This window comes from Gobius niger (genome assembly GCF_951799975.1).
Source record: "Gobius niger genome assembly, chromosome: 12".
NCBI classification, from domain to species: Eukaryota; Metazoa; Chordata; class Actinopteri; order Gobiiformes; family Gobiidae; genus Gobius; species Gobius niger.
In genome coordinates, this window is record NC_136863.1 from 21,723,144 (window position 1) to 21,746,970 (window position 23,827).

At 41.5% G+C, this 23,827-nt stretch overlaps 1 protein-coding gene across 1 annotated transcript in view; it reads left to right on the top strand.

Moving 5' to 3' along the window:
* The window catches only part of LOC306971938 (1-phosphatidylinositol 4,5-bisphosphate phosphodiesterase zeta-1-like), a gene marked incomplete at both ends in the record, with an annotated part of 35,161 nt that extends 11,348 nt beyond the window's left edge, over positions 1-23,813 (top strand). The window contains 11 exons of the mRNA XM_079568377.1: positions 13,108-13,303; positions 14,812-15,013; positions 16,241-16,385; positions 16,697-16,849; positions 19,624-19,857; positions 20,083-20,236; positions 20,513-20,629; positions 21,244-21,416; positions 23,039-23,162; positions 23,419-23,568; positions 23,731-23,813. Of these exons, the coding sequence (XP_079424503.1) occupies positions 13,108-13,303; positions 14,812-15,013; positions 16,241-16,385; positions 16,697-16,849; positions 19,624-19,857; positions 20,083-20,236; positions 20,513-20,629; positions 21,244-21,416; positions 23,039-23,162; positions 23,419-23,568; positions 23,731-23,813 (1,731 nt within the window). The remainder of the gene's footprint in view (positions 1-13,107; positions 13,304-14,811; positions 15,014-16,240; positions 16,386-16,696; positions 16,850-19,623; positions 19,858-20,082; positions 20,237-20,512; positions 20,630-21,243; positions 21,417-23,038; positions 23,163-23,418; positions 23,569-23,730) is intronic.
* Between the last annotated feature and the right edge of the window lie 14 nt (positions 23,814-23,827).

A 23,827-nucleotide genomic window follows, 5' to 3' on the forward strand; every position in this document is an offset into this window, starting at 1 on the left:
TGCATTTTAAAGCGTTTATGCAATTTGCATAATTTATGCAAATTAACCCATTCATGCATTTTACCACTTTATGCAGTTTATACAGTTTATGCAACATGACATTTTATGCATTTTACCACATTATGCAAATTTGATTATGCAATTTCTGCATTCGCTTCCCGCATTTCCGCAGTCAATCGCAATGGCGCAGCCATTGCATTTCTAGTTTTTTATGTATTTTACTTGCTTTTAGTGCCACTGCACTCCTCTCATCTTTTGCTCCTTAAGGATTTGTCATTTGAAATAGAGATGTTTATTAAGAATTAGGCAATAATTAACATAGTTTACATGGCTCTGATTCAACTGACAGGCGTTTTCTTTTTCACCCACAAAAACACTCCAAAGGTTGGGTCATAACCTGGACTTTCATCATGTGTCAACATGTGTAGAAGAAAAAAAAACATGAATTAAAAAATATAAAATACTGACAGCTGCCCACCATTTGAAAACCACAGCCCAGTCTGAGTGTTGTGGCTTTTTTTTTTCAGATCTGCTTCCTTGTGCTCCATTTATCCGGGCTTTGACATGTCCTAAAGGGAGCGCGGGCTTGTCAACCGTGATATAGTATGTTTTTTACTGATTATTCATGTCTCATGTTTTCCCTCTCCAACTTTCTGAATTGTAATCCTCTGTGATCTCTTCTTAGTGCCAGCTGAGAAACACGTGGGCAGTTTGTGTAAACATTGATTGAGCTGTGCAGACGTCAGTGTTGCACACTCAAAACATTGGAGGCAGAGGAGTGAAGCAGAAACTTGTGCAAAGGTGATGCAACTCGTCTGGCATGTAAAGAGACATTTAGGATTACTTAGAAGCTCCAAGACAGACACCCAATCCTGCAGCGGCTTAAGCACTGACATCAGTCAGAACGGCTGTACCTGTGTGCAGTGACAATAGGCTTCTTTGTGTTGGCCACTCTGAGTCAAGATGTGTCAGGTGAGAGAGACTTCCGTGGACAAGGCTGGTGATGTACCTTTTTAAAGGTGAATGTACAGAATTGGAAAGATCATAACATAATTTGAACGCTTAATACACATTATTTATACTACAGCTCCATTATACCATTTTACCATTGTTGGTTCTGGTGAAGTTACTGTTGGCTACACTTTCCTTCCAACAATTATGGTAAGCCAAAAATCTGAAATTTGTGCAGCCGATAGTCTGATTGTTACGGTCCAGTGGTTAACACAGTTCTCTCCTCACTGTAGGTTTGATTTACGGCTCTGACAATTTGCTGAAAGTCTCCCTCCACTATTTGCCCCTTTCACACTGTGCTCTCCAATTTACTAAAGCCTATGGGCCTAAAAATATATACCTTCAAGGTCAAGTTTAATTAGATTAGAAGTGCTTTAGCTTTTTAGTGTCTCTTTAATCACTTCTTCTGAATCTCCCACTAGAACATCACATTTCATATGTAGTCATTTGGACTTTGTTGTATTTTGAGACGTTTCACTTGACATTCTGAACTGAGAAAGCCTCTTGAATGAGAGTCTGTGTAATCTCTCAATCGACCAGGAGTTTCTGTATCTACTGTAAGAAAGTTTTTCAAAATCATGAATGTAAAATTGTCTCATGTTAAGCGCTTTGTGACTATGTCTGTGAAAGGCGCTATACAAACAAAGTTCCTTTTCTTCTCATCCATAAGGCTTTCACGCTGATCCATTCATCCTCTGGTAATCGCACTGAGACTTTCTTTATGTGGGGCGGAGTTAGATTTGCCATAGCCCCACCCTGTCAATTTCACATATTCTTCTACAACTTCTTAATCGAATAATTGGAAGTAACTACAAGTATGAAGCTAGTACTGGTTTGACCTTTGCTGGCATAGCTGTGGGCTTTGTCACCGCTGTGTTATGGTAATGTGGACTGCATCCTGTGCTGTTTTTCTGTGCCAGTGTAACCTTTTCTGTCAGATCATGTGATAAAATCCAACAGTTTGAAAAGAGATACTGCCACCCCAGCCTCCTCTGTCGCTCCTGCTTGTTCCTCTACCCCTCCATCCCTCCGTCCGCACGCCTGTCAGTTTGAAAGGCCGAGCTTGGCTTTATTTATTTTACCATTCTGCTGAGCCAAGCAACTGCAGTCAATGTTGAGCCATCCGGACGACAAAGACCTGATTAATCGTCTGGCTGCTGCGATGAGGGAGTGGGAGCTTTGGAGATGGACGCAGAGCCACAGAAACAAGGGGATAACTGTGTGTGCAGGCCAGAAAAAGCCCGAATAATACAATGACAAACTTTGTACCGGGCTGTAAAGCTTTATTTCATAGGACTGCATAGCAGGAGCAATATGCCACTGATCGGGTGAATATGAAACAGCGGCACACATTTCCCTTGCATCTGCTATTGCTATTAGTTGCCACATGAACAGCCATCGCTTCCACACCTTCTCCTGCTGTATAATTTGCGGAAAACTTACAGTGGGCTGGTGTCATTTCCCAAGCAAATGAGTTCAGACTGAGGCGCTATTCTAACAGGCATTGTGCAAGAGCTATGGATAGAGATGTCTCCGAGACGTCACCATGGAGATAAGGCGAGTCTCCAGGTCGTCTCGGTGCAAATTAACAGGTTCAATCTCAGCGACCCGGGACGTCTCCGCGCAGTTTCAAGAAGCTGTGGCGACTTTGCAAACACTATTTGTTGTCCTCAACCTGTGAGACGTTTCTGTGCCATCCCTGCAATATCTCTGAGACCTGTGGGACACAAAGGAGATCTTAAAGAGACGTCGCAGAGACATCTCGGCAAATGAGAAAAAGTTTGGGCTCTGAATTTCTTTTAAGCCCCGCCCCGATGACTGAATGAGACTAATGTTTTCTTATGTTTTGTTCACACAGATGATCTGATGTTCTGCGTCCTTTTGTCCGCATGAGTGGGTTTGACTCCACTTCCTCCTGTCCATGTAAGCTAATGCCGCGTTCACACACTGCATGGAGCTGAGAGACGCCATGACACACTGTTCACAACAGTGGTGGCTGGCAGTGTTGGGCAAGAGTGCGGCACAGTAGCGCAGTGGTTAGCGCTCGTGCTTCACTGCTAGAAGGTCCCAGGTTCGATTCCCACCTGGACGGGGCCTTTCTGTGTGGAGTTTGCATGTTCTCCCCGTGTCTGTGTAGGTTTCCTCCGAGTACTCCGGTTTCCCATACCACTGAAAACATGTACAATAGGTTCCCCTCTGAGGCCAGGACTCCCCTGTAAAAGAGATTCTTAATCTCAGTGGGCTTTTCTTGGTTAAATATAGGTCAAATAAACGTTAAAACAGTAATATATAGTTTTAAAAATGTAATATGTGTGTATTACATGTTACTGTTTCAAAAATTTAGCCGAGTTACACTACTTTGAGTTACTTCTGAGTTGGCAAAACACAAACTGATAACAATAATATTGCTCTCAGCAAAAGTGCAGTCAAAGATTTCCTTTTCCTTCGCTTTCTCCATGCTCTCGTGTTTTGCAGATCCAATCCAATCCACTTTATTTGTATAGCACATTTAACCAACAAAAATGTTTCCAAAGTGCTGCACTTGAGATCCTAAAAACAGATACAATACTTATTAGCTCTACCACACAAAAAAACGGATTACAAATAAAACAAAAAAGAATATACTAAAACCTGCATAAAACAATAAATTCAGATCTTATACACCAGTGTCCAACTTCACATGGTGCTGCATTTTATTTGTGGGGAGTTTGGCATTTCATTACCATAACCATTTAAACGCACTTGTAACTTGAGTTACTTAAGTTGTAATGCAAATATATCCCCATATTTTGTTGAACATGTTTTATTCCTTAGTTACTGGAAAAAAGTTACATATTTTTTTGTAACTCGTTGCTTTTGTAATACATTACCCCCAACACTGGCGCCTGCTATAGAATTTTCCATGCTAAATACATTCTTGGCAAATTGGATAACTGCCTTTTCGACCCCCAGCCCTCCACCCCTCCTTGTTTTTGTGTTGTGTAATACACTTTCTGCTCAGAATCAACCATTTGCATGGCCTGATGTTATTGTCATTCCTAGACTCATTAACAAGAGCGTAGAGTCTGTGTTGACTTTCCGATAAAGCAAACACTATTGGCACTATTCTTTTCTCATTCCTGCAAGTCATGCCAGTGCAATAAAATGTAATGAGCGATCACATTGTGCGCCTAAATGCAGGGGGGGGGCGGAGCTTCTGTAACAATGGACGCAAAGATCAACAGACACCCCGGGAAAACAGCTTCCAACTTTCCCTGCGCCCCAAGTTGCCACAAACCTCACAACAATTACTCCATGCTTTTTTGGGTTCTCCAGGCAAAGGGCTGGATTCATTCTGTTTGACACAATGCCAGTCTGAGCAGCTTTGAGCCGACTCGACAGGGGAAAAAAAAAAACAAAGTCACCTCCAGCCTTCGCTCTTGTGCTGTGTCATACATATGGATAATGTTTCTTTCATGGTTTTTTTTTGTGCTCCTCACACTTCATCGCTTCAAATGGTGAAAACTGCCACAATATCTGAATGTCTAACTTCTCACTCACAGGCACTGAAACTATGGGAATGATGTTATTTAAATTTAACGCTTCAGTGGGGAAAGCTGCTGTTGATCATGTTTGAAAGGGAAGGATACTTGTGGTGACATTTGGATGACTTTTTTTTGTGTGTGAATCAAGGCAATACTGGACATTCGCCATGACACGTTAGAAGAAGTGTTTATTTTAGCGCTATTCATAAAGAAACAAGAGAAGAAGAAGCCATATAGACAAGAAGAAGTTAAGTTATACTAAGTTACACAGAAGTCACATTATTACATGGGAGCTTATGTGCGCCTACCCCTATATTCAAGACTCTCAGTACTCGTGCATTTCACATTTGATTCCATTGGGAACTCAACTAATAACAACTCTCAAATATTTACATTACATTGATAAAGCTTCCATAAAAATATGCAAAGTTCAAGTATATCATTTTCATACCCAGGCACACTCAACCATGTAATATAGTAAGTAATACAGTACAGTAATATAGACCTTACAGTTTGCAGCTTTTGGCATGGGAAGAGCTTATAGCTACACCACACATCAGAAGTATATTGTCAAAGCTTATTAAGATTACTGTATACTGTTTGAGCTATACATCTATTGTACAAGCAGCATGACTACACCTGTATTAAGAAGTGCTTCCATAAGGTAATATGTTGTGAAGGAAAACATTAACAGCATCCTGCTGCTACTAGACTGTAGTAAGTAGAAATACGAGAATGTTTTATATATTGATCAAGCATTACAATATCAAAAGTCAGTAGAGGTAGATTCTTAACTCAATTAAAAGCTACGGTAAACTGATAAGTTTTAAGAGCCAACTTAAAAACTGAAAGCCTGTGCAAGGGCTGTGCATTCCACAATGTTGACTGAAAAAGCACGATCGCCTCGAGTCCTTGGGACAAAGAGTGGTCTCCCGACCTGAGGCTGCGAGCAGGAGTATAAGACTGAAGGTCGGACAGATATGAAGGTGCAAGGCCGTGAAGACGTTCAAAAAGAAATAAGAAAATTATAAAGTCAATCTGGCTACAGACAGGGAGCCAATGTAGTGCCAGATAGAGGGCGTGCAGCAGCATTTTGGACAAGTTGACGTCGGGCTGGGGAAGTTGGTTACCAATCATAGCTGACATGACCAGTCACCATCTTTTGTCCATATGTTTATTTCAATTTTTACCAATCTATTACGTAATAGATTCAATAGTATTATCATTATTAACATTATTATGTAGGAAAATACATTTTTCTTTCATATATTTTATCTTGTTACCTTATTGGCATTACCATCTCCACAGCAACAGTGTATAACATTCACAACATTCATTTTAAATAAGATGTGTGCCCTGGCAGGGTGTGGGTCAGTTGGGAGTGGGTCTTAGTCCCCTGTCCAACAAACCCGCCCCGCTACCCTAAATAATTGTCTTGGTGTGCGATGTTTGCAACCTTAATAAGACGATTTGTTCTCTGCATTTGACCCATCCTCAAAACCACTGGGACTAGCCAGCATAGGCTGGCACTCGGGAACCCAATCTCCACATGTGGAGCCAGGCTGATGGTCAGCAACACATGGCCGAGGGATTAACCTACTGTACATGTTTTTAGTGGTAGGGGAAACCGGAGTACCTGGTGGAATCCTAAGCAAACTCCACACAGAAAGGTCCCCTCGAGGTGGGAATCGAACCCGGGACATTCCTGCTGTGAAGCACGAGTGCTAACCGCTGTACTACAGTGCCGTCCAATAAATAAATAAATGCACGTTTTCTCAGGATATGAGGTAGATGAGATATAATATAAATAAAATTGAAGACAGACTTTCACAGTTGAATTGAGATTGATTGAGTTGCTTGATTTTTGAGTTGTCTTGACTAGCCCCCTCAGAAATGTAACACCGGAATATACTGTGAATTACTATGTAAAATGAGCCAATAACCCCCATTATCTAGTGTAACCTGAACTTGGCATTTAGAAATGCCTTTATTCTCACACCAGCACACACTTCTAACTTGATCATTTTATCTGCTACCCAACTAAATGTTAATTGGTGGAGGTCTGTTGCTTTTTTATTGGTTGAACCATGAGCGCATGTATTAACAGAGAAAGGCAGCAAAATTGTGACACGAAGCTAAATCATCCAATTTTCCAAGTCGGGTGCTGGAGACACTGGCCACACATCACTCTGGCTGTCGGAGAGGCTAAAAGATGCCAATTAATCTCCTGCAGCCATTATGGGGCAGGAAGGCACAGAAACAGGATGACATTTGGAGGATTGGTGATTCGCCGGGTTTTCCTGCACAATGGTTGAACTATAATTAAAAGAGCACCCGGAAAAGTTTGACAAGAACGCAATAATTTGTAGCAGCTATTGCATTAGAGTCATTATGTGTTTTTTCTCCAACAGAACAGTTTCTCATATTTCTTCTTGTTGAAGACACTTTTGACAAATAACGTCTTGTTGAGGCCTATTTGACAAAGACATAACAGCAAGAGAGAGAGAAATACATTATCTATAAGAATCTAGATGCATAAAGGAAAATGATGAATGAGGATATCTGAGATCATGCTATTCCTGCCCAACATGGCTGCCTTTCTTTCCACAACGGAGACGAAAATAAAAATAGAGGCCTGAGCGGGTGCCTCCGCATGCTGATTTAGATGGTCATTTGCTCCCGGCTATAACAATGTGTCAGATGTGAAAGAGCAGGCCGTATAATCAGGCGTGAATTTGAATGCATTTTGATTACACCGTTTTTCAATTGTAGATTAAGTGACTGCCCCATACATGCAATTTTGTGCATAGCTGCAGTAGTCTGAGAGTAGAAACTACTGCCACTTTATAAGCCCTCACAGCTCTTTTAATCAAATAGGCCTCAACTTGACACAGGCAAATTCATACATTTATATGCAGACCCCAGATCTGAGTTAAAAGGGACTGCACCTGATGTTTTTTCTCCTCACAGTAGAGTAAAATCCATTTTGTCAACAGCACATCATCACACATGGCAGACATTTGGGGGATAAAGCAGAACTACTTGTGGGGATTGTCAACCCGGAAGTACTTACCTTTACTTACCATTACTGTGGAGTTAAGGAGGAAATTGACCAGCACAGTTTAAACTTAAGTATCTCCCTCTGTCACTGTTTGAAAATGAGAGTACGAGACCTTTAAATGTCACAGAAATTAGATGCGTGGGGGTTGTCTCTGCTCCAACATTGTGGTATTAAAAAGAAGTAGTACAATATTATTCTGAATGTAATCGCATGTTTTTCTAAACTAACCTAAACTAACTTTACTGAACTTAAAATAATAACACATGAGATGATGTATGCAAATGGGCTCCTCAATACAGATGTCATATTCCAGTCAAAGCCTGTGTTTAAATGGCCACACTCCACATGTTGACCTTTTCCTGCCCCCTCGGAAGTTAAACTTTTCTATTTTCTTTCTCATCACATTTCATCAGATCATTTGGCTGCAGCACGGTGTAGCTTTAGTTCCCACACCTCTGTAGTTATGCCCGACATCAGGAATCACCACCAGCATTCAAAAAAAGTCTCTTCAGACCTGAACGCGGAATGAAAAGAGGAAACCAGCCGGGAATATCATTGTGACAAAGAAATGGTCTCTGTGTGCACACGGGGCACCTTTCTTAGGCCCAGAGTCCTGGTTCAAAAGGGTGCGGACTATGAGTCTGTCTCTTTTTATCCTCTGTACGGGAACAAGGGTGGCTTTAAAAAAAAGTGTCATCTTTTAGCCAATTTGATGAAAGAAACAAAGTAGGCTACTGTATTTTTGCAAGTTGAAAAGGTCAGATCTCTCAGAGTTTTATTGTCTACTTGATATTGACATGTTCCCTCACTTATTTCAGTCTTGGTCTCAATACACTCTGTTCAACATCCACTGCAGAACAAGATGAAGATGCCGTAAAAGCCTACGATCGTGAGTTTGAAGAGACAGGTGGTGTCCATTAGCATGAAATCTGTCAAAGATGATGCTAAATGAGTCTTCACATAAGCGTCTCTGCTGCTGAAAGTGGCGAGTGTTGTTGTGATGCACTGTAAGCACAAAGAGAGAGTGAACAATGTGTTAGGAGAGTTTGCCCAAAACATCTTGCAACATATTTTACAGAAAAAGGATATGGAGGAAGTGATTATCGCTTCATGATGTTAGCGCCGGGCAGTGTGTGAGTGACATACTGTATTATAAGAAGTTTGCTTGTTTAGTAAATAAATACTAAAATAGTTGAATGCCTTGGACTAGGTATGAAAACCTTCGATAATTTCTTGTAAGATGAAGCATAAGCATCGTACTATTTAGAGATTTGTGGCTGATTCAGAGCACACATGGGTTTGTGCAGATAAAGGTACAATGAGGATGCTTTATGCCAGACAAATACATCAGATGAATAGAACAGCTGCTACAAAGCAGCAAACATATCTTTTAAGCTGCTGGTGCCTCTAGAGTCTCCTGAACATCAAGGTGTAGGACCCTCCAGAGGCTGCAGTTGTGCATTAACCTTCTATCCGGCCTCCCCTAAACTGTTCATTGAAGCTCATGAGCAGAAACGGCTGCAGTGAGGACACATTTTCAAACAGTTTTGTTCACTGATGAGGGTCAGATGGATGGTCAGATGGATGGAGTAGGGGATGGTTGGTGAATGGCCACAATGTACCAACAAGGTAACGTCAACATGGAGGGGGCGGAGTCATGGGGAGAAAGGTGGTCGGCCCCTTTAGGCTCCCTGAAGGTGTGAAAATGACCTCTGAAAAATATGTGGAGTTTTTGACTGACCACTTTCTTCCTTGGTACAAAAGAAGAGCCGTGCTTTCCCTAAAAAAATCTTTCTTCATGCATGACCATGTATGTCACCATGTCATGCTGTAAGTATTTCTGGGCCCACTGCAGCCATTTCTTAACATAATGCATGGACCAACCTGATGCATGATTGACTGGGTCAAAGAATTTCCAAAACTGGAGATGGCTGGACTTTGTAGCATAATCATTGACATTTTCGTCCAAACACTGCTGCATGTTCATGTATCGTTGGCCCTGTTTGTCTCCGGTTAATCAAAAGGCTTGTTACAACTCAAAAAGCTTCTCTGTACAAGTCTTTTCCATTTCCATTGTAATGGGATATGGTTAATAGGTCAAGAGACTAATAATGTAAATTCACTTTTTCTCAATAGCCAAATGCTATATTCAACATCCTGTGTGTGTCTGCTCTGAAACACAGTTACAGAGGAGACACAGGCTGTTTGGATTCGTGTCCAGCAGAGCGGCCCATGCAGAGGCGTGCACTGATGCAGAGACGGGGGCTCCTTGTTCAGTGCCTGGGAATTATCACATCAAACCTGCCCTGCCAATGCTTCTGACAGGCTCAGGGCCCGGCCATCACAGACCACTGCAGACTGGAACACTCTGCTCCTCTGTGACTTGGCAATAACTACTGTTGTGCACCACTGGTTCACCTTAAACCAATAGCATTCAGATCCTCACAGAGGGCCACGGAGGATGTTTGTGCTGAAGTTAAAATGGCTCAAATCAAATAGATTTTAGGCCTGTGCTTCACTGATCATTGGGTTTTATTTTGTTTGCTTAAAAGGTCCACCTTGGCAAACCTTAAATGCGCTTCGAGCCTGCTTTATGTTGTGCACATTGTAGCAACTGTTAGTTGTCAAACATTTGTCAAACTGTCTTAGTTTGAGGTGTAACTTCAACATCACTGTTTGCAAAATCTCGCTCTTACAGGCAGGCAGATGTAACAGTTCTCCTCAAATTTGCATGCACAGCGGGAGGTCAAGCCGTGTCATCTCCAAGAGAAGGTGAGTAATGGATTTGATTTTTTTTTGCAAGCTTCCCAAAACACTTAATACGAGTCTACAAATTGTTTTTGTGCCACCGGTCTTTTGCACCACCACCAAACAGATAATCACACATATCAAAGCAATATTGGTGACATGTCATGCACAAGGACAAAATGGCGCTTTCAGTTGTGTGGTAAGTAGATGATAGGGCTATAATAAAGTGGGTTCCGGATGGGAATTTGAATCTTTCAAGAGAAACTCGGAAAATCGTGAAAAACTTAATTTTTTCTGTAGTTCACCTTAAAATGTGAAACTAATACATGATATAGACTCATTACATGCAAAGTGACATATGTCAAGCCATTGTTTGTTTTGAATTTGATGACTTGTAAAAAACCCAAATTCAAAATATCAAAATATTACAATTTTACATGAAATCAATTAAAAGAAATATTTTAAACAGAGAAATGTCAATCCTCTGAAAACTATAATCATGCATATACTTAGTACTTGGTTTGGGCCACTTTTACTTGAATCACTGCCTTAATGCGGCCTGGCACATCAGCCTGTGGCACTGCTGAGGTGTTATGAACACCAGGATGCTTCAACAAGAGGAATATGATATTTGAAGCCCATGTCCAGGATCTGTCCCTCACACTTTTGAATGGCCTTTTCCTGACGATCCTCTCCAGACTGCGCTCATCCCTGCGGCTTGTGCACCTTTTTCTTCCACACTTTTCCTTCCACTTAACTTTATTTTAATGTGCCTTTATACAGCACTTTGAGAACATCCAGCTTCTTTTGCCATTACCTTTTGAGGCTTTCGTCAATGATGTTTCCTCACAAGTGTCAGGTCAGCGGTCTTCCTCATGATGGTGAATTTTGCTGTACCAGACTGAGAACTTTAAAGACTTTAAAGCGTCAGGGACCCTTTGCAAGAGTGTTGGTGAATTAGGGATGAATTAGCTGATGAAAGGGTGACATTGTGAGCCAACTATATAGTCCCTTTTCACAATATTCTAATCTTCTGAGATTTTGAATTTGGGGTTTTCACAAGCTGTGAGCCAAAATCATCACGCAAAATGAGATATATCAAGCCTTTATTTGTTATAATTTTAATAATTATTGCTCACAGCTTGTAAAAACCCCAAATAAAACATCTCAGAATTTTTTTATATTTTGAAAATGAACTGTAAGCCACAATGATCAAAATCATAACAAACAAAGTCTTGATACATGTCACTTTGCGTGTCATGAGTCTATATCATATATTAGCTTCCCATTTTAAATTGTACATGTTCAAACACAGTCACAAATGAAGTAAGAGAAAGGGTCTGCAGTTTTTAGCTTTTCATATTTCAAAACTATTTAAATAGTTTAAAAGGGTAATCAGTGAAGTACAAAAATGTAATATAGATCAAATTACAGTACCATATCAATCTGTCTGAATGAATTGAAAATTTCCACCATAAAACAATGCCGCATTAATGATAACATTTCCAGCTTTGACCCGGTGAAATGGCAGAGCGATTGGCGACTTTTAATCTTCTCACAGCAGCCCACAGAGAAAACATATTCAGATATCACGGTCCTCGTGCTCCCCTCACAACAGCCCAGAGGGTTGGAATGTTTTTGTCTCCATGGCAACGCAGCTCCCTCAACTTCCTTAGAAACCAGTAAAAAATATAAATTTAAAAGTCAGTTAATCATTACAGTAACCTGATTCACTTTTTTTATCCTCTTTGGGAAACAAATCCAATTTACTGACATTTTTTTTGCATAATCAGGTAAGTTGAGCGAGAATGTCTGTTTGTAAATGTTGCTCGTGAACATCAAAGTCAATGGTCCCTGTGATATAACGCTAATGCTAATGTGGCGCCTACCATTTTATCATGAAAAATGTTTGTACAAGTGTGACGACATTAGATTCATTTATGTATTGTTGTGTGCCATTCACAAACCTTTGGAGATAATTCAAAGATGGTAGCTTGAAATTTAGAAAGTTTAAAAATCACGTCAGATAATGAAGTCTATTTATTAAAAGGACATTTAAATGCTTTCCACACCTTCATGTATCTATTTCAGCTTAAGTTTTCAGTGGCTTTAGCCATTATTCAGCTGCATTAAACGTTAATGAATGCCGTCAGTGTAACTTTGAGTAGTTCAGATAATACAGCGATACCCCGCCCCCACAGAACCCAGTGGCTTATGGGCTTGTGTGAGTGCAGTGAGGGGGCTTGCACAACAGCCAGATGAAAGGTGTGAAGAGACTTTAGAGTCACCGGCGGAGGGAGAAATGACAGTATAGAATGCGCCACAGACTTTTTCCTCAGTACATGATGGAAGTCATAGATAGTCGAGAAGATGGCTGCCTTATTTCTCCTTATGCTGAGTAAAGGGGTAGTCAGCACCAGTCAAAGCTGAGCTACACCTCCGAGCTTTATATCTGTGCACTGTTGCTGAGAAAGTGATGTGCTTTGAGATACCGACAAACTGTCAGCAAGAGAGTGTCTGAGGATTATCAGATGCAACTCAACCAAATCACTGCAAGGCAAAAAGTTGCATCTGTGTATGTACAGAATGCATGCATGTAGTGTTAGAAAGGTGTGGACTATTGTGTTGATATTTAACCAAATACTGCTCAAATTTACAAGGAAAGGCCAATCGTAAAGTGTTTCAATGTCAACATCACAAGACCCATGAAAGTAATGTTTACTGAATCAACAGTATGTAATAAGATTGTCTTATCTGGTGCAGTTCAGGATGTGGAGAAGCAGGCCTGCATCCTCCAGAAGAGCCGATATCCAAGGCCTCTTTTACGTGTACAGCTCAGGCTCAGAATCTCTGTCAGTGTCCAACCTGCTCCGGTTCCTCCAGGAGGAGCAACACGAGTCCACAGCCACCGAGGAGCAGGTCGAGACCCTCATTGACCTGTATGAGATAGAGGAGACTGGTAAGAGAAGGTTAATCCAGTTAGATTGAACAATGTTAACTACGTACTTTAGAGACATCTTAGAAAATGATCTCTATGTACTATAATGCAAACAAAACCCTTAGATAGAGAATACCGTATTTTCCAGGCTATAAGTTGCTTCGGAGTATAAGTTGCACCAGCCAAAAAATACATAATGAAGAAAACATATATAAGTCGCCCCAGTCTTGGCAACTACCTGGGCCTGGAGGCGTAACTGCTCTGTTGACAAGCCTCTCCCGGCATCACGTTGTTCAACCACTCATTTGCAAACTCTTTCCTCTAGCTGTGGCCATCGAGCTTTTAGCCCACGAATAGCTTTTTGGATTTCTTCATTGCAGTAAGAGTAACCTCCGCTTTTCGCCAGTCCCTCACAAGTTCCTCGCTCCCTCCAAACCTTTTTTCTGCTGCTCAATTAAAGGTTTTTGCCTTTTTAGTGATGCAGGAGTAGCAGATACTGGTACACAAGCCTAGAGCGCCTATCAGTATGAAAATAACAAACATGTGAAATTACATATTTTGCCCCCGAGTACAAGTCGCACCCCGGCTAAACTATGAAAAAAAGTGCAACTTATAGTCTGGAAAATACAGTATGAAGGAAGTACACTTACTGCACTTCATTTTTGTGGATACGCCCTACTATTCCCTTTTAACAGAACTGTCTCAAGCCTAAACTTTTAGCTTACTTTTAACTTTTACTTCCTGAAGAATTAGAAGAGATGTTCGCCCCAACTTAACTCATTCCATTTATCCAAGGTCGGGATAGAAACAAACACACGACATATAAATAAAAACAAAAAAAACACACATTTATTCAACATTCAAAATATGAAGCTACTTCTAGAGAGTTCCGCCAGTGTGCCAAAACCACAACTGGAAAAACTCTATTAGCCCAGACTTAATGATGCTAAATGAGTTCTTACATAAGTGTCTGGGCTCAGCAGTGTAATGATGTGAGCCCAAAGGCAGCAGGAACAATATATGACAGCGGGAGAATGGAGGAGTCAGACACATCAGTGGGTCTAATGGACCAGATGCTGCGTGAAACTTCCACAGCGAAGTAAGCAGGTCAAATACATGGGCCATTTCAAATATAACTCAACTGTTACTTATTGAAGCCACACTTGCATAACATTTCACCCAATAAACAAAGAATAAAATAGTGTCTGGGTTTACCTCAGACTCAGACCTGACTCGTAGCAATGCTGGGAGCGGGACATCACCAGATTGTATTAGGAGATGTTGATTACAAAATTTGATTCTAGTTCTGCCATGTCACATAACGCCTCTTCGCTCTGAAACTCCTGCTTTAGCTATCACACACACACACACACACAAAATCTCCAAGGCTAATTGATAATTGCAGAGGAAAAAACAGCAACTCATATGTGCCGTTTAAAGCCTTTGCATATTCCCGGTGCCAACAAGCAGACTGTTAGACCAAACACGGTTTTTGAACCATGTTGTAAATAATGGTGTTGCTCCTTCAGCCCGAGAGAACAGGAGGATGTTGTTTGCCGGGTTCCTGCGCTACATGGAGTCCAAGCTCTGCAGTGTCTTTAACCAGGCCCACCTTGACGTCTACCAGGACATGGACCAGCCGCTCACCAGCTACTTCATCTCCTCCTCCCACAACACCTACCTGACCGGGGACCAGCTCGTGGGGCAGAGCCACCTGGACGCCTATGTCATGTACGTTCTCTCAATATTTGCTTAAAGTGTTCCGTGTCCTCTGTTTTATAGAACGTTTGCAAATTGGGCATTAAGGTTACTCCAACTGGGGCACTTCTATTATCACATATTGTAACACTTTTGATTCAGCCCTTCTAACGCTGAGCGGCCACTTCACCTACACCACCTGTATTGCCACTCCTCCACCAGTGTCCATCATCTCCTCTTATCTGAATGCCCCGCTCTCAGTGACTCGCTCGTGGCTGGAGCAGACGGGGAAATGACTGTGGCTCTTCTGTGGGACAATGGCAGCGATTACAAAAAGGGGCTGATGACGGCAGAAGAGCTGTATTTACGGCGTGAATGGTAAAAAGTGCTGAGCCCTTCTGGTCAGCCCTCAGAGCCACTGGTCTGGAAGCTGTGGCGAAATGATGAAAGACCGGCTAGAGGAGAGAGGAGTGGCCCTCTTATGAAAAGGAGAAAATAAATGCACAATACATTATTGAGTACATTTTTCTATTCTATAAATAAGTATGTAAAGTGCTTAGGATGAGGGAGCTGTTGCAACTCTCATTCTGAACCAACAAAGTCTACTTAATGTACTCGCCATAGAATTTAAGAGACATTCAAATCTATTTGGAACTGGGCACTTCAAAGCTGCTTTAATATCAAGAAAAGCGAGTGAAGCAAGTGCAAAGCTCTGTTTTAACAAAAAAATGTGTGCGAATCTGTCAATTTAGGCTTCTGTCTTGAATAGTAACAAGTAAAATATAAGTGGTAGAAGTTGGAGTAGTGATACAGATGTGGTGTAAGAAACCAAAATACAACTTCAAAACTGGATCATGGTAGAAGTGCCAGAAACGGTGGTAGTTGCAATCATTTTCCATTGCTCACTTTTATTCCGTTGTAAGTACATACCGTGTATTTCCAGTTGGGTAATCCTTGAGGAGTAATACATTTGGAACTTTTAATTATTAATATGATTTAATTATAGAACATGACAGATGCAGTGTTATGGTTATGTAAGTACAGTATAAAGCCTTAATTGTACATGTGACTGCAATGTTTGCAATGAAATATTCATGTTGTGAGAAGCTTTTTCTTCTGTTTGTGCTTTGACTTACAATAGCGCAAATGCAAGTGGCACCATGCATTACTGCTTACTTACTAGTTTTTGCATTTGGAATTCCTTTGTGCGGTTTTGCTTCACTGAGGGCGTTTAATGGTACAGTATGTTTGTCTGCACAGTGCCCTGAGAAAAGGCTGCCGCTGTCTGGAGATCGACTGCTGGGACGGGCCCCAGCAGGAGCCCATGGTGTACCACGGATACACCCTGACCACGAAGATCCTGTTCAGGGACGTCATCAGCACCATAGGGCAGCATGCCTTCGAGGTAACAGTATGGGCCGTGTAGTTCCTGCTGAAGCGCCCCGGGCCCACTCAGTCGAGGCTCTCACATCGGCTCTGTCGGCACAAGAGTCCCAATAGAACATGATCTGGTCTCATTAAAAATCATCTCCACAAGCACAAATTTGCTCATGCGCCATCTTTGATTTTAGAAGGATCAGGGATGGCTTATTGCAAGAGAGTATTTTGGTAAATTAAGTTGCATACACAGTAAAGAGGTAACATTTCTTTTGAGTTGTCACTACTTGGCATTTTGAAATAATATATGAACCATGATTTTGACTTCTTTTATCTTAGGTGTCTGCTTATCCCGTCATCCTGTCGCTCGAGAACCACTGCTCCAAGAAGCAGCAGGAGGTCATGGCCCAGTACCTGGTGTCCATCCTGGGGGACAAGCTGCTGACAGCTCCCCTGGATCATCCCACCACCAGAGAGCTGCCCAGTCCAAATGTAAGTGACCAAGGTGGATTTCTGGAAAATACTTGGGTCTGAGTGCTGGTATAGGCTCTGCATCATACAATAGAGAGGACTGGACCCTTTGCATGTCACAGTGGGCCTCATTAGTCCTTCCCAGAAGGAACCACAGTAGATGGACATCAGTATTCACAAGCCCCTTTAATCTCTCCTGCATGCACTAAATCTAATTGATGGGGTTGGATCTGAGCAGAGCCTGTCATTTTGTAGAACCGCGGGCACTTGACAAATTGTTCGCTTCGATTAGGCTCCGTGTGGTTTCATTACTTCGCTAACATGACAGAATAACAGTCCCGAAGAAGATGAAGTGAAGCAGTGTTTTTTCCAAGTCTGTCAGGGGACTTCTACGCTTATTTTTAGGAGTGACAAATGCGACTCAGTAATGTAAGTAATGGTAAAGAAGCAGTTGAACCAGCATCACTAGTTGTACTATGGGCAGAGGGAGAGGAACTAATAGAGTTAAGCTGAGTCGTGCATAATCATTAGACTGTGTTCTTTTTGGACATTGATTTGACAGTAACTTCATGTCTGCAGATATGAAATAAAACTCTTGATATGAAGAGTTAATTGACAAAAAAAACAAAAACAACCAAAGCTATTTTAGAACCATAAAATTATCAAGTAAGTCATTCTTAATCAAATCCCCACAGCTTTAGTTTCACAAGTGCCAACTGTAGAGTACAGTAATAGGAACCCTTCAAATATAGATTTCATTGATAACAATTTTGATTTATGAACAATTACTCAATTTACAGATACATCATGTTATTCAATCAGAAGTTATTCCAGTTATTCAATCAGAAAGCTTGACTAATACCAAATAAAGGAAAAGCAACAGACCTAAAATAAATAAATAAAATGTATTAGTGCTAGTTCTGGCCTCACTTAGTCAAAGCTCAGTGGGTGAATTCTGTAGGTTCTGAGCGTTCAAATGAGCTATGGCATGTATTTATGTCCTCAATGTGCAGCTTAAGTTGTTGCGCCTGTTGTTTTGGTTTCATTTGTGCACTTTTTCCCTTTAAAGTAGGTTATACTGACACAGATGGTCTACTGCCCCGTGTTTTCCTCCCGTCTCCAAACTTCCTATATCTTTAATAAATACATGCATCACATTTGCTACGGCTCCACACTTGAACAATGTCCTAATTGGATAAACAGAAACAAAATCAGATGCCAAAAACATTTCACTGCGTTACACCATAGGCTGGGGTTCACTAATGCGTCACCAGCGCGGAGAGGATGACAAGCTAATTTTTCACAGTTATTGTGGGATTAGATTCAAGCTGTAGTTCATTAACAACACATAACTTGGGACGATATATATATATTTTTTTACAGTCGACCCAGAGATCTCATAATATCATAAATTACATCAACATGAGCGAAAACTCCGCTGCGGTTCGCTGGGCTGTATCATTTTGTGGAGAGCGAAGTGCCCCTTTGGAGACACAAATATGTGTAATATACATGAGGCACAGGCTGCTAAAGGCCGGTAAATGTTGGCGGAGCTGTAATTATTTTACGCATACTTGGCCCGTGTGTACAGTCAAGTGCGACATTAGAGGTAACATCCTGTCTTGTGGTTCCCCAAGGAGCCGCCTTCTACCGCCAGGCTGAAATATTTGTACAGAGCTGTGGTAGCAAGTACGTGTTGTATAGATGTAGTATATGAGCAACTGGAGCCCTCCAACTGCCAAAAGCGCATAAGATAAGAGAAAGAGGTGCTAAATCAGGTTACTCTAATTTGATCAATTACATAAAACATGGAAACGTCTTGGGATGCACCGATCTGATACTGGTATCGGATATCGGAGCCGATACTGGAAAAAATACAATATCGGGTACAAATATCCCATACTGAACAGATATCAGTTTTGCTGCTTTAAAAACACAACTTTCACCAACTAAATCTAAGTGAATATGGGCATATATGTATATCATTTTTTTTTATCATTCATATTCTGAAGCTAAGAACTTGGAGAATTCCATCATTGAGTTAGTTTTAACCTTCGCAAACATATTTTGGATCGCTTCACAAAATGCCGTGGCTAGCAACATCATGCTAAAGCTTGCAGGAGCATGCTAATGCTTACTAATCAAGGCTGGGTCAGAAACTGTGATATATGATATGCCAAAAGATATACGTAAAGTGGCCTAATAAAATAAAATTGGCCACTGCTGGAGCGGCCAAGTGTTTGTATTGTAGTTTATGAAATGCTGTTAGAAAAACTGATATAAGATATTTGTAATGCACAAGTTGTAATGATCAGACCATTTTATGTGAGTATATAAGTATAAATAAGAAGACCATTTACTTTTTCACTCAGAAAGAGACAATTTTAAGAAAGTGTTCGATAATATATCGGATATCGGCAGATACTCAAATCCCCAGTATACTGTAAGTATCTGAAGCAAAAAAGGTGGATCGGTGCATCTCTGAAGCGTTTATAATGAACTAGGATAGGCTATAGACTGCTGTGGAACACCTTTTTCAAGAAGCTATTTTCAAGAGCTGCAATTTTTTTCTTGGGTCAACCAAATCAATCAATGAGTGCATATTTTTCTCATCTGAAAAGATCCATCTCCATAAAATTACAATATTACATAAATGACAGCATCAGAATATTCAGAAATGCTTGTTGAAATAGTTTATATTGTGCCCATGGTAACTACAGTTATGCACCGAATTGAACGTCTCACCACACATTTCCAGTCCCTTGATATGCACTACTTACACATGGTAATTCCAGGACCTGAAGTACAAGATCCTAATCAAGAACAAGAAGCTCAAGCAGAGCAGGAGCGAGGAGGCTACAGAGGCAGACTTAGAGGACAGTGCAGAGGAGGAGGAGGAGGAGGAGGAGGAGGAGGAGGATGAGCTAGAGGAGGAGCAAGAGACAGATGAGGAGGCAGAGGACAGAAAAGTCAGGAACAAAGTCATGTTCTGGTCCCCGAGGCGGGCTCAGAGAGGTCGCAAAAAGAAAGTAAGTCAGGAAAAAACATGCATATAATAAGAATGGAGGGATATAGATGTTTTATTTAGATTAAAAGCAGATAGAGGGAAATATTTTATGCTTGGAAGATGTTGTGTTTGATTTTGTGTCATTTGCCTTGTTGTAACTGTCTGAGCAGACTGAGTGAAACTGAAACCTCTCGTACTAGAATTAGAGAGTGTTATGCTGCATGTCTGTGCTCTTTTGGGTGAGCAGAAGAAGAAGGTAGTAGCGGAGGCTCTGTCTGACCTGGTCATATACACATGCTCTGTAAAGTTCGTCAGCTTCAGTCACTCCAGGGATAACCAGAACTGCTACGAAAACACGTCTATGTCGGAGAAGAAAGCCAGCAAGCTCGTGAAAACCGCAGGTAACGCAGTGACACAGAGTTAAATCTATAGTTGTTGTTTACAAAATTATATAAGAAATACAGTTATTAAGGATCCAGTTCTTCTGTCGGTTCATGAACTTTGGGACTTTAGACTGTAAGTGTAGCTGGAGGGCAGCCTTTCTGAATCCCGCTAGTTAAAAGCAGATTAATCAATGTGCGTTAAGGGTGTCACTGACCTTTAGGTGTTGCTGCTGTCCCTCTTTCTGTCTTCCCACCTCTCGCTTCCTCTCTCCCTCCCTCTCTCTTTCTTCTCAGGTGGAGACTTTGTCCAACACAATCAGAGGTTCCTCAGCAGGATATACCCTGCAGGCTCCCGGACCACCTCCTCCAACTTCAACCCACAGAAGTTCTGGAACGTTGGCGCGCAGCTCGGTACGCACCCTTTCGACTTTTTCAGTAGTTGAAAGGGAGTATGTGGGAAAGTCCAATGCAGGTTTTACATTTGAAAGTGAAAACAATCAAAACCAAATCCAACCAATCCAATCCATTCCCACGACAGGTTTGTCTCGGTCCACCACAAAACACACAATCAGACTAAGTTCTTGCCAATTTGCATAGAAATGGAGGGTAAAGTGCTTTGCCCAAGGACACGGCAGCAGATTTCAGCTCTCTTTTGACCATCCGTGTAATTTGTGCACAAGATTAACCTGTGCATCAGAGGAAGACGAGACGAGACTCCTCTCTAAATGAATACACATCGTGACTGTGTGAATAAGCCCTGATCTCGGAGCCCGAAAGTGTCTGACACTCGGCTGTTGCACGCTGCTGTTTTTACACATCTTCTTCACACTGAGCTCTGAGTCACAGCCTCCACATCACAGCCAGCACAGGGTGAGACTGGGCACGACGTGTTGGCTACTACCTTTTAAAATATCTTACCCTGCTTATGTTACAGCGTCTACGCCCCCCATTCGATGACACTTCCCCCCATGTATTATTGTAAGAAATGTCATCTGTGTAGAACTATGTGCTCTGTTTTTCTCTAGTGGCTCTTAATTTCCAGTCGTTGGACTTGGCCATGGACCTGAATGACGGTCGTTTCCTGGACAATGGAGGCTGCGGATATGTCCTGAAACCGGATGTGCTTCTGTCCAAAAAATCCTTTGATCCTGGTTTAGGACACCACCACAACGTGGGGCCCACCCATGTGCTGCTGAGGGTATAGAGTTGAATTACTGTCATTGATTCAGAAAATGTTCAGACCCCTTTAATTATTTCTACTATAATATGTGGCAAACTGGCACTTAAATAGTTTCAATTCATGTATAATATTTCTACAATGATTATCCTATAAATTAAATACTTGTTTTAAATGAAAATATAAAATGACAAGAACTAAAATGCCACATCGACACAAGTATTCAGACCCTGCGGCTACTGCAGACCTGTTTTAATTTCAATCATGGTTGTCGTGTTTTATTAAAGTTCGCCTTTGGTGAATTTCACCGGAGGGATCACGTCTTTCTGTCAGCTTGAGTAGAATATTAGAGAATTAGACAATATATTCACTCGCCAGTATGAGAATGCTGCATAATAAAGTAAGGATTCATAGAGAGGAGTCATTGATCCCTGAACCAGCTGTATGTATCAGAGGAACATACGCAGACTACAAAGAACAGGTTTTTCCTTAATGGTGTGTTTTTGCCCTTCAAAGTGGGGCAGATTTCTTTGAGTCCCTCCAGGTTCCTGCTCCTCTCTGATCCCGTGAACTAACAATGATGTAAAACTCCATAATAGTGACTCCACCTAATGAGCAGCTCTTCCCCCCGAAAGAGGATGCTGTGCTTATGCAATTATACTCATGATCTAATTAATCAATTACCTCCACTCTATTCCGCCTCGGCCTGGGTGCAGTCGCGGCAGATTGCTACACAGTGTGTTGGAACTGAGCCAACAGCTAGAAAGACGGAATCCGCTGAACAATAATTAAAAAGTACTGTGACATTCACCTTGAAATAGTGGCTTGTAGATATTTAACAATCATCTAAAACTAACCACTAGAGGGAGCACTAAACAATTATCAGCTACAATTAGATGTTGATCGATACAACCTCTGCCACAACTGCAATAAACCATTTTAGTTGAGATAATATGTGAGCCATCAAATATTAAACAAAAGCACTTGAGAGGTGCATACATAAGTATTGAGCTCCAGGCGGTGAGCATTAAATATAGATGTGGTTTGTTCTGAGTTTTTCTTTTTTTTTGCGCAGTGATGATAAAAAAGAATCATAATTTATGTGCATCATCACTCTTTTGGGGATTCTGTGCAGCCTTGAGATCCAGAGACCGGGCTTGAGTTTGGTGTAAGACCTTCAGCAGGTTTTTATACATCAGGTCTGGACAAACAATAATCATGGAGCACTTAAACCCTGTCCTCCACCACCACAATGTAACATACGTAGTTAAGTTGTTAATGTGAGTGGTCTAACATTATTTCATCTTGGCATATTGGGAGTAGAAGCATTAGTTTTCAAGTGGAGAAGTGGGAGAGGACAGCAGATACACAGAACTATAAAAAGTATTCCAAATCTGCTGTGTAAAATTGATAAAAATGCTGCCCAAGCTGAGGTAATATTAGTCATTTTATACCATACAATTTCAGGTAGCTACTGCTTCTATGCTTCAATGACTACTATTACCAGGGTCACATAGCAGTCTCCCCACACAGACTTGAATAATTGCAGTCCTGGCAGTAGCTGTTTGCCTACCTCCACTCATGTCTTCTCTGCTTCCTCTGTTAAGCCCCATTCTCTTTGATGATTTGTGCACATCCAACAGGTGATCAGCGGGTCTCATTTACCGGTGACTGGAGGGAAGACTCTGGACCCCTATGTCCAAGTGGAGATCCACGGAGCGGCCAGTGACGCCCGCAAGGAGAAAACACACACGATCAAAAACAACTGTAAGTAACTTGTAACTAACAAAGAAGATAAAATGCAGAAAGACATTGTAGCTGGAGTATGTTGCGTGTAGAATGAATGAGAAGTTATCCCTCTGCAACTTGATCAATTTACAAGAAAATACAAATGAACAATTTGTAAGCAAATGGCACACAGCTCCAGTGTGTTATAACCATAATCAAACACCAACAAAACTTATCACGATTCAAGCTATAATGCTACTGACTCCATGATTGAATAGGTGTCTTTACCCTTCAGCCTTGAGTCCATACTGGTGTGTAGATATGCGCTTCAACATCGCCATCCCGGAGCTGTGCCTGATCCGCTTCTGTGTGCGAGACCGGACCGGCCTGTTCAGCAGTGAGTTTGTGGGCCAGTACTCTCTGCCTCTCCTCAGCATGAAGAAAGGTGAGCCTATGGGCAGAACCAAGGTTGAAGCGGGGCTCAGTTACATCAAGTGACTTTATGTGTGCATTATTGTATTACATGATGCGGCGTGTCAGCAGTATAAATTGAACATACTGTATGAGCCGCAGTAATGTCTCATGACTCCTTGTCCTGGCCCTGCAGGGTACCGCTGGGTTCCCCTCCGAGCCCGGGACGGCTGCAGCTTGGATCCAGCCTCTCTCTTTGTTTATGCATGGTACTCATAGAACTCACTCTTTTT